The 12,128-nt window shown below is 38.0% G+C and overlaps 1 protein-coding gene across 1 annotated transcript; it reads right to left on the bottom strand.

Annotated features, from left to right (window-relative positions):
* Window positions 1-5,906: 5,906 nt before the first annotated feature.
* On the bottom strand, window positions 5,907-9,249 carry LOC116200527 (hsp70-Hsp90 organizing protein 1-like). Its single transcript, XM_031531373.1, has 6 exons — window positions 8,111-9,249; window positions 7,321-7,450; window positions 6,814-6,902; window positions 6,314-6,592; window positions 6,100-6,198; window positions 5,907-6,023 (listed from the first exon to the last, which is right to left on the bottom strand). Exons 1-6 carry the CDS (start codon window positions 9,206-9,208, stop codon window positions 5,907-5,909), a joined length of 1,812 nt encoding a protein of 603 aa, XP_031387233.1. The 5' UTR covers window positions 9,209-9,249.
* Window positions 9,250-12,128: the final 2,879 nt, after the last annotated feature.

Here is a 12,128-nt window from a genome sequence, read left to right as displayed (position 1 = left end):
GGGGGAACATCTGACCGAATTATCGATGGAGTTGATGAGGACTCCAAATCCTGCTTGAATTTTTTATTTTCTTTTTCAAGAGCGTCTTTTTCTCTGAGGCAGGTCTCAGAAAACTCTAAGACTTCTATTCTTTCCGCACATAGGCTTTCTATTTCTTTTTTAAAGCCTTCATTTTCTTTTTCCAGAATATCTCTCCTTTTTTCACTCTTTTTTAATTTTTTCTTCAGAGCATGGTTTTCTCTCTGCATTTCTGCAAAGTGCTCTGTGAAATTATCGAACTCAACTAACCTGTTTTGGAGGAAAGCATGAGTCTGGGCTTTTTGGAGGGATAGCTCTTGTTGCAGCGAATCGATTTTTAGGCAAAGTGCCTGCTGCAAGGACGCTTTGCTGTTGCTTTGTTCCTCCATGTGAAGGACCAATGCATTTATGGATTCCTCACCCTTTTGAGGATTCTTTATGGAAGCCCATAAATTATCCAAGATGAGTTGTTGCCTGGGTCAGGCCGCCAAGCCGTGAGGCTGGACTTTATGCAGAATCGCTTTTTTGGAGGTAGATCCTGATGATTATGTGTTTTTCTCATAGAAGAGGAGCCTTCGCAAGCCTGGTCATACCAGAGGAGTTCCATGTTCCTGTATGTAGACATGAACAAGGGTTATGGCAGAATTATGTTTAAATGGACTCTTACAGGAGCCTGTAAAGCCAGGTGGCCTATGAATAGTTCATAGTCCTCCCGGGTTTTTAAAGTCGAGTTAATGTGCTGAAAATAGGGTTTTGAATTGCATTGAGGAATCTCTTTGCAATGCCTGTCAAAGAAAGCACATAACACGTTGGATACAGGATGATCGATGAGGGCACGGATTTTGTGGATGTATGCAGTGAAGATACGGTCCATAGAGTCTGTTTCCCCGTCCTGTATATCATTTTGTATTTTCTCAAGACTGTCGTCTTGCCACAGTTCTAACAGCCAATGGTGTAACCACTCTTGAGCAGATTCCACGGCCATATCCTGCGCAAAATGTATTAGTCTGTTTTGTAAATACATTTATTAGAGATGAAATGTAATTTTATTTTGCTTCCAAGCTTGTGCGTCTCTATGCCAAATGAGGTGACCAGAAACGGTTTTAAAAGCTGGATGAATGGGGTGCCTAGTATGACCTTATGGTTAAGGTTTTAAACTAGCAAAAATGAGGTTTTGTACCGGACTCTATTCTGCTCAACTTCTACCTCGCTCAACTTGTAACGGATGTCGAGTTTGGTACCACTAACCGAAGAAAGTGATTCAGTTGTTTTTTCATAGAATCTGGCAGGAATGATTTGTTCATTAATGCAATTTTCATCTGCACCTGTGTCAATCAGAGCAGTTGCATCGATAAACAGATTATGGTTTATGATAAGCGTGATTTTGATTAACCATCTGTTGGGAGAAAGTTCTCCTACCATAGTTAGGGCTTCATGCTGGTCATTTTTTGTTTGGTCTAGGGCCAGAGTTTCCTCTGGGTTTTTGTCCTGTTTCATGAGGGTCTGGTCAGTGCTGGCTGAGGGTTTTGGTGCCCCAGTGATGAGCTCTTCCAAACGTCCTATTATGGTGGAGTGTTGTTGTTGCTCGAACTTGAGACAAACAATTTCACTCCTGAGATTATCGATTTCCTTTTGGGCATCAAACGAGGTTTTATGAGCTCGTTTCTTGTCGTGCCTTTTAAGGATTTCAGAGAGGTTATAATTAGGGGTTTTGGTCTCGCCATCGAGATTGCCCTGTTTCAACTTCTCAAGGTATTGCTTTCTTAACAAGGGGTTCTGGATTTGGTCTGCTATTTCTAACAGAAATTCCTGATCTTTTGTTAAGACATTTATCGATTTTTCATCGGATGACCAGTCAAGTTCATCCATTTGTAGACCTTCTTCATCCTCTGTTGAGGATCCTGTGTCAGAGTCAGAAGACTCTATCAACAGGTTATAGATCTGGTTTTTGGTTTCTTCATCAATTTCTAGTTGATGAATCTTTTTGTTGAGGTAGCAGTACTTATGGGTATGGCCAGTTTTCCCGCACTTGAAACACTTAAAAGAGGAGCTGGACTTTTTCTCACTCTTATCAGTGGTCTGTGGTTTTGAGGGAATTCTAGACTTTTTATGGAAATGTTTGGGCTTATGTTTTCTACTGCAGTCCCCACTGCAGGTGTTGGGTTTTTCGACCTTTTTGTCGACCTGAAAAGAGGGATCGAATTGCTGGCAGAAATTGCCAAGTTCTTTCCTGGTCTTGGCCTTTTCTTTTTTCAATTGTTTTTGAAGTTTGTGCTGAGTACACATTCGGATACCTTCTTTATGGATGAAGCTAATGAGCTCTCCATAACTCAGTTCTTTGTAAGGTATCTGGCCATGATTTATGGATTTGATTTCGTTTCGGACTTGTTCTCCTAACAAGGTTGGCAGACCTGCTAAGAATTTTTCTTTCCAAAACGGCTGGTTACAATCCTCCCTAGACATGACCCTAGTGAGGAAGGTGTCTTTATACTGCCTAAAGTCAGACAGTCTTTTGCATTTTAGGTTTGACAGCAAATCTAGGTTTTTGTCTTTGAGGTGAGAGGGGTCTCCTACGAAATGTTGGGAGATGGCAAAGACTAGAGTTGCTACAGCATCAGGGATGTCCTCGTTGTTAGCATCCCATATGATCTCACCTGATTAATCAGTCTTGACGCTGGTCAGGATTTCATTTTGTTGAAAGGGCGATAGGTAGTTATCCCACCATCCTTTCAGTTGACCAGTGAACCTTGCTATTAGCATGTGTGCTATGGCTGGGTCAGACAGTCGCGTCTGGGTTTTGTAAGCATTTGACACCATTGTCATTTGCTGCAAGACGCTGAGTATGTTGTACTCAGACTGCCCGTCAATGTTCCACTCATATATGGCATTGGCACTATACCTATTCTTGACAATATTGGGTTTTTCTTCCAAAACTAGGTCTGGTACGCTTATGGTAGTGTAGTAGGGTTTTTGGGGTTCCTGCCACACTATTTTGTTCAGTTCTCCAAACTTATCGATGGCGTTGACATTCGAGCCCTGAGACTCTTGTGTCTTGAGTTTTGTTGCTCTTAATGGTGTTCCTGGCTCTATTCCTGAAAGGGGAGTGTCTGGGATGACCATTCTGAGCAAACTTGTGAATGTGGAATTTTCTTGGAGATTTATGCCTTTTATTTTTCTCTCTAGCTCCTGATTAAACTCTTGTTTCCTAGAGATTGGAATCTCATGGGGTTTAAAAGGAGGTTTTCTGAGAGGTCCTATGGATGAAGGTTTTGATTGGTTTGGACGACTAGAGGTCCTTACCTGATTGGCTACCGGCTTGGTGACTTCTTGTTCTATCATATCCAACTGGGAACCTATGGTGAAAAGACACTGGTTTGTGAAGTTATTTTGTTCAAAGATGTTTTTAATATCTTTGGGGGCCAGTGAATCGTCTACTTTCATTTTGAATGGGGAGGCTTTGATCTCCGCTTTTTGATGGATTATTTGGAGGGTACCTAAAGGTGGGTGTGTCGACTCAACCGGGTCTGCGTTAGCAAGATCCCACTTTACGGTTTTTTGAGTTACACATACCATTCTTTCTGGTACGAAATGGTTTTCAAACCAATCCCAAAACATGATATTTGTGGAGTTTTTTAGCACGAAGGCTGTCCAACTAACCCTTATATGAGAATTGGTATATTCTTCAGAGAATGACTCATGGAGCCATCTCCTTTTATCGTTATTATGGGGTCCTAGGAAATCACTCCTAAGCTTATCGTAATCTATCTTAAACTCCTCGACTACTGTGTCTACCCTAGGGACAACTGACACAGATAGTGGTATCTGGGAATTTAGATCAGATATTTTTTTATTAATCCTATCATGAAAAGACATTCTTTTACAGACAGAATTTTTATCGATCTTATGGTTGGAATCCACACATGTATGAGAGGGAATCATTTTGAACAAACCCATATTTCAAAAACAATAAATCTTCCAGTCTCTCAAATATTTATCAAGACTTTCTATACTGCATATCAGTTCCTTACCCTTAGAGTATTCCATACCTATCTTAGACGAAAGCTCTACAGATCTATAGAACCAATAGCCTAGTGGTTTGAAAATGCTAAACCGTTTCTAATTCTCCTACCCAGCTTCTCTCAAGATGAAGATCTAAAACATACCTGGATGGTCTGAAGAAGCCTCACACTGTGTTTCCCTGAAGGTTCTAGCACATACCTTACCCAACTGCTGTACCTGGTTTTAACAATAATAGTAGGCAAACAAGCTCACACAGTAGGATTCTCTATAGATCTCTATCCTACCCCAACTGCTGTCCCTAGACGTTCTGTAATACACAAGGATAACTCTACTCTCGCCGATAACCTCCATCTACTTAGACGGTGTTCATAACACTACCGGGCCATTGTCCAATTTTTTCCCTGAGACTGCCCTATACCCAGCGGGACTTACAAACGGGAACACCTTAGAACTCCCCCCAGGTTCCTATGAACGGTGAATGTGTAGGGTCCATTAGAGCGACGAGATGGACATTAGAGCCTCCTGCATTACTTCTGCCTAGCCTCAGTTCATTGTGATATTGGATCTAGACTTCTAAAGAGATCTACGCTATGGCTGCCTAATTACTATGTTTACCAGCTTCAGTTCATTGTGTAGGATATGCAAGAATACACTATAGGAAGAACACTATATATGAGTTTCTATATATATATATATATTTCAAACACTTCGATGAATTCCAAATGCATTTGTCACTTGAATTCCCTGTGCAGAGTTTCGTACGCATAAAAAAAATAAATTATTCAGTAAGTTTATTTATCATATGCTTCCATCTGTTCTTCGTTAATCTCTTAATGGCGTACATGGCCTATCCATATAGTGGCTTGATCTGCTATTTGGCTTGCCACATATGTTAGGCGTGCCACGAGGAGTCCCCAAGAATGAGATTTTCTAGAACACTAACCATCCTCGCCGATCTAGCGTCACCGCCAGAGACGACCTGCTAGACTAGCCAGCAAACTGGACTTCGATTCGGGTTGTTGGATCACATGACTCCACCTCAGGAGACTTCCATGGTTTTTGCCACTATTTTTTACGTTACCCTCGGAGATGCCATGGAGCAGGCCTATCTTTGGTATACTCTTATTACCTATATATGTTGACCTTCTTGTTACTAGCAGGGATCTTTCGAGCATCACACTGAAATTTCGAGTGGCAATAATGGTCTATTCTCATCAACGAAATTTCTAGCTTTACTTGAAAAAGAAAGACACAATTCATATTCGAATTTTATAAATGGAAAAAATTTACAATTTGAGAGTTTTCTAGCATAGTAGACAGACCAAGCTCGAATTTGATTAGTTGTTGTCTACTGGGCTTCTAAATAGCAGGATGAACAAAGAAAAAGAAAACAAAAAAGATTAAAAAAAAACAGAGAGAGAGAATTAAACTGTAGGGTCCTGCTACATACGTACTGGAAAGGAAATCAATGATTTAATGTCTTTATTTAACTAGCACGAGCTAATTGGCTGATCGATTGAAAAGCAAAAGTCATTATTGCCAAGCAAGATGGGATAACATTAATGTCACCCGCGGTCCATATGATCCGTAGGATCGATACGACTGGTCAAATTGCTCTGTCTACAGTAATTGCCAACCTGCAATATTGAACCCACACAGTTAACCAGAAGAATATATATTGACGTCCCCTGGATTTATACCGGTTATTGATGAATTCACCTTGATCCTTCTCCTTCATCCCAGAAATCTCCGATAACACCGTTTCGGGACTGAGAACCTGCTCATCCTGCAGGATCGAAAAAGACGAGGTGCAAAAAGTCATATCTCGAGAAAAATAAAAGGCTCGACACAATTTATGGATTGTCTACTCATATGCTTGAAACAAAAAACAGTGCCTTGGTCTGTTGCCCGTTGGATGCATCTTCATATACTATCATACCAACGTCACTCTCCATCTTCGGTTCAGAATCGGGAACATTTTCATCCTGCGATATGGAGAAAGGAGACACTCGAGTCAAAATTACATATATTCTGCTCATGCATCAAAGGACGCAGTACTACCTTGGTCTCATCTGATGATGCGCGCTTATAATGTCCATCTTGCTCCACCACCAGATTGGAGGCATCGATCTTCATCTCGGGATCGGGAATTTCTTCATCCTATGGGATCAGCAGAGCAAGAGCCCGATTACATGTATATCCAGAAAGAGAAATGAGGATTGAAGAAATTGAGCCCTATCTATGATGATCACCATGCTCTACGACAAAACCATACCTCAACCTCCTTTGGCTGTGACTTTTCCCCGGTTGGTTCATTAGAACCATCCCAATCATCCTTCACATGCTCGATATATTGGTGGCAGATTTTCGAGCCACTGGCTTTATCACAATAAGATCTTATAAGCTCCTGCTTCCTGAGGTAGAGGATAGCGGCTTCAGTAAGATCATAAATTTTTGGGGACTCGGGCTCTAGCTCAGTAAACTTCTCTGTGTCCTTGAGAGCCTCAGAGAGTTCCCCAAGTTGAGCATGCAATGTCGCTCTTTTGTTATATGCCTGCAAAATCAAATAAACACTCTTCTTTCATTATTAATTTCCGTCTGAACAAATTGAAACAGATGGTCAGCGTAACACGTGAAGTTAGGGAAGGAATGCGATTCGTGAAAGATAGTATGTATTGAGTACGACTCTGTTCCATTTCCACACCATTCCGTGGCACTAAACGTGGGCTAAGGGACGTAGTAATAGGGAATTGAGATTCGAGAATCCTTTATTACTTCAACATCTTCAGGATTCGTTTTCAGTCTCTCCGAGTAATGATGAACCAAGGTCTTCATAAGCAGCTGCTCTGTTAGATTCTGGTTACCTGCAAATTCATTAATAATGTCCAGTAACAAGCGACAGAATCCAAATCAAAATCGAGAAGAGTTTGGTTTTAGAGTTAAGTAGAGTTGAGTTTTGATTTTAATTGGGTTGTAATGATTGTGTTGTTGAATTATGAGAAAAAATATGAAAAAATAATGAATTGTTAAGAGAAAGTGATTATTGTGTAATGATTGTGTTGTTGAATTGTTGAAAAAATAATAAATAGTTGAGAGAATTTAATATTAAAAATTAAATTGAGTATAATGCAGTTGTATGTGGATTTATATATGGGGCCCACCTTTTTGAATTGGAAGAGTTAATTTTTGTAATGTAGTAAGTAGAGTTAAAGTTATAATTAAAATTTTAAAATCATATTGCAAAACCAAACGGGGTAATAATTCTGTACATAGAAATTTTACCAGTTTTAGTTTTCGCGGTTTTAGCATCATCATGTACATTCTCTAAATGGAGAATTTGGTTCTTCAGCTCTGATGCCACCTTATCGATCCTGCTACATGCCTCCCGCAACCATTCTGCCGAATGTAGATCCTATAAGTGTAACAAAAAGTAGTCGCATTAGAGCACATGAAAAAACTACAAAATCGGTTAACTTACCATGAAGAAAGTTAAGTCTAATTTACAATGAATATCAAACCCCAAACACGCCAAACCAAACAATCAAATAAGATTCGATTGTTAAAGCAAGAACACTTTTCCATTAATTGATTTTCAAACTATGACGTGCCTGCAATAGGAAACTTTGAGCACACTTTTCGGAAAATAATAACAAATGAAACCTTGATTTTTCAAAGTTGATATTCGTATTGACAGACTACTACAGTTACATATATGGTAGATTTCTGCACATAGTCATGATAGTTTCGCAGCTGTATGAATGGTAGTACTTAACCGTAAGCTTCCATTATACATTAAACTCCCCAAAAATTAGCATTCATACATATTGCCCTTCATATGAAGAGAGTGTTCTTCATTAAACATTCAAGTACTTAAATCTGCATGTGAGAATGTCAAACTAATAATGTTACTATATAATCATAATGGAACCGTAATCCATTTGGTAACTTGGTAGTAGAGTAAATTGTGAACCCTAATTCAAAGTTGTTTTTATTACTGCAGTGAAACAAAAAAACATGTTAAGATCACAAATGGATAGGAATATAATCCCAACAGAAGAGAGTAAGTTGTCACCTCAGCATCAGCGGAGGACTGGCATAATGGCTGATCCTCCTTCGATTCACTCAACGCCTGAGCAACCAGCAGTTTTCCCTGGTCCGAGAGGAGTCCTATCTCCATTATGTCCCGGCACATTTTCACGGTCTTCAGAGCCTCGACATTGGCTCTGGCGCAGGCAGCCCTGAGAGACCGGTCATTAGGGTCAATCTCGAGTCCATGCTTCAGGGCTTTTAGGGCGAGGTCTGTGCGACCTAATCTCAGGTGAGCGAGTCCCAGCCTAAGGTAAACCACTGGTGAACCAGGGCTCAACTCGTGGGCCCTGGTGGCGTCTTCATGGGCTAGCACAAATTCACCAAGGGATGCGTAGGCTGCAGAGCGGCTGCTGTACAGGTCGACGTTGTCAGGGGAGAGGGAGATTCCCTCAGTGTAGTGGCGCACAGCGGCACGGGGGTTGCCCTCGTTGAGAGCTGCATTACCCCTCATCATGGTTTCCTCAGTGGTGATTGGCTGCGTCTGGAGAGGGTTTTGGTTCACCAGGGCTCTCCCCGCCCTGAGTTGTGCCAGCTCACTCAGAGGTTGCTGCTGCCAATACAGGTAGGGAAATAGATTTTGAGTACCGGACTGTGCAAATCCGGTTTTGATCGGCAATGGCCCAGCTGCTACACCCTGGTTGGTGCGGTTCCTATTCGAACTCAGCATGTTCATCTTATTGGTCTCAACGCCAACCCTGGCGACAGCAACCTTCAGCTTCTCATCATCCGGGTCAACCACAAGGCCCTCGTTCAGGTATTTCAAGGCCTGGTCCATGCGGCCAAGGCCGAGGCTGCTGATGCCCAGCACGAGGTGGCTCCTTGGGCAGCGAGGCCTCAGCTCGTACGCCCTCTTCGCATCGGCCTTGGCTTTCGCAAACTTCTTGAGGTTGGCATAAGCGGAGGACCGGTCACAGTAGAGCGAAGAGTCATCCGGATAGAGGGCAATTGCCTTGGTGTAATGGCGCACGGCGCCTCGGAAATCACCTTCCTCGAATGCTGCGTGCCCATCTGCACGGGCCTTCTCGAGTCTCATCAGTGACTGCAAGATAGGATCGGAGCTTACTCCGGTTTCTTCCACCATTTGATCGATAAATGAAGATTGGTGGCTGAATGGAAGAGAAATGGCAACTCAAATTCACAGAAATGAGAGCTTTGCTTGGAGGAAAAGCTATTTTCATACCGTTATATATATCCACCGAAAAAAAAGAGATACTGTTATCTATAAAAATAACCGTATAATACGCAGAATCAGATATTAGGAAATCTACGTAAAGATATTTTGTGGAATTAATGTATAAATATATATAATATAAATATAAAAATATATGAAGGTGAATAAATATATAATATAATTATATAAAAGTTAATAAGTGCAATCTATTAATGTAGTTATGTGCCTTATATTTAATTATAAGGGCATATTTTTGTTGTTAATATTAATGAAAAGATAATCTAACAAACTTCACTATATTCATATATATTAGTTGCGCGTTGCGTGGTAAATTTTTATCAATTTCCATATGAGAAAAATTAAATAATTAACATATATGATGTATAAATGGATATATATAAATATGAAGAACATATTTGTTAAAAATCATATATTTATCAAATAGACATAATTAATACAACAAATTGTGAAAAGAACTATATATTATAAACTAATATGTAATCTAGCCATATGATTATATGCTATATCATATGTATAAAGAGTCGACAATTCTGTAATATGAACCCAAGATTGGCCTATGTGGCTAGAGGACTTTTCCCATTAGTTTGTAGGGAATTCATTGTAAGTTGCAATAATTAGTGAGAAGGAATCCAAATAACCCCCATTACGGAAGAATATATATTGGTATATGCATTGGTGCAGCAAAAAGTACAAAACGTTGAATTTTTGCTTCGTAGTTATAGAGCAGTTGGTACATTGAACTTGAAAAATATCACTTAAATCAAGGTGAGTTCTTTCAAAATATTGAGAAATCATTCAATTTTCCAAAACAATAATTATACATAAAAATAATATGGACGGATAATCAAAATCCGTCGAATGTGGACATAAATAAAATATAGTAAAATTTATTGAATTGGAATTGAAATGTCAATTAACCATGAAACTGAGGCTTATCAAATGGATTGATTCGAGCAAGCAACAATGTTTCACTAAGAGCTGAGAGTTCTCAAATGAAACTCTTACATCCCGCTCTTCAATTTTTATATATTATATATTGATGGATAGGACGACAGAAAATAGAAAGGCCTTAAAAAAGGGCATATTATTAAGATATATATAGTACACTATCATTAAAGAATAACTTTAATACATGTATAACATATATACATGAATATACCGAAAATAGGCTGGCTTTATTTCCACCGCATATTGGCTAATCCACCTTAATTATATTTCATGGTATAAAAATGCCCTCAATAGAGCTTTATTCGCTCTAATTAAATATAATAAATCCCTTAAATTACTCTTTAATTTCTCATGTCTTCCTTTTTTAAACATTGCATTAAGCTTCCCATTTGAAAACATTTTCTCACTTTACATACTTCTTTCTTCTTTTTTTTTGCCCAAACTGTACTTTACATATTTACTTACTCATAATATTACAAAAAAAATAAATTTAATATTTATGTATAATATATGCAAGAAAATGATTTTATTCCCGGAAATTTCAATTTTTTCTTTCTATCATAGTCAGATACTACTTGATTAAAAATAAAAATCTTGATGCACAAAACATAAAAAGACCATCAAAGTTTTGCTTATATAAAAGTTATTTCCTTACTCGAAAGGTACAAAATAAAAATAAAAAGATGTACTTCTTATGAAACGGTAGCCTTATTTCTTGTCTATTCCAAGAGAGAGAACTTTCAAATGGGTACTAATTTTTTCATCATGGACTTTGGCTGTTTTCTTAAGTGGCGTGATATATAATATTAATTTTTCAAGTAATATAGCTCATTTAATGTTTACCTATTATTAGAATTTGAAATTCACAAATATTTTTTAAGTTGATTTACGCAACTTAAAAGATTATCCAACTAAATAAAAAAAATGAAAAGTATGATTGTATGAGCACAATTGTGTAAATCTATTATTTGAAAAGCACGACTCATTGCTTGTATGCATTTATAAATAAAAATAATCAGCAATTAAAATAAAAGAGGCAATAATATAGACTTTAAAAAGTTTAAACATCTTTCTGTTAATTTAGGGGATCTCATTTTTGTTTCAACCCGAAAATCATTTTGTTTGAGTACGAAGATGTGATTCTTTCTATTTTGGCATCATGATATTTAAATAAACAAATGGAATGTGGTTTTCTATGATAAGAGTATATATATTTTTTCTAATTTATCAAACAACATTAAGAAATAAAAAGATAATAATATGAGTAGTAGATTTAGAATAGGAAGGAAAATTTTACAAGCAGAAATAACTTGTATGTATTAGTTAAAAAAGGGGGAAATTGCTGCTGAAATTCTAAAAGTTTGCCATTTTTGTCAATCGAGTACTATATGTTTCATGTTGGCTAAATGAGTCCTATAACATTTAGTGCCACACTTTTAGTTCAAATTGTAATTGAGAGTTAACGTGTGTTGACGTGGACATTGATGGTGTTAAATTATTTCCATCTATTATTATAATACACACATGTGATTTCAAAAAATATATAATAAAATAATTTAAATTAAAAAAATATAAAAACAAAATAGTGCCAACCCCCTCGTAAGGCTAGGAGGGTTACCAGAGTTGTAGAAACAATTTTTACGTTTTCAACTGCAAAAATTAGTCAAATTATGGTTTTGAAAGGATTCACCAAACACTGCTTTGCTTAAAACTCAATAAAATAAGCACTTATATAACCGTCATAACACTCTCAAACGAAGTCTAAGTGGTCATGTTAAATTTTTAACACAAATAAGTTCAATTTGTTTGTTTAAAGCTAAGAAACGAATTAATTAGATAGATTAAGTCAACAAAATACTTA

Source organism: Punica granatum, chromosome 3 (genome assembly GCF_007655135.1).
Source record: "Punica granatum isolate Tunisia-2019 chromosome 3, ASM765513v2, whole genome shotgun sequence".
Classification (NCBI taxonomy): Eukaryota; Viridiplantae; Streptophyta; class Magnoliopsida; order Myrtales; family Lythraceae; genus Punica; species Punica granatum.
Note: the sequence above shows the minus strand (reverse complement) of the source record. Positions and strands in the feature narration are given on the sequence as shown.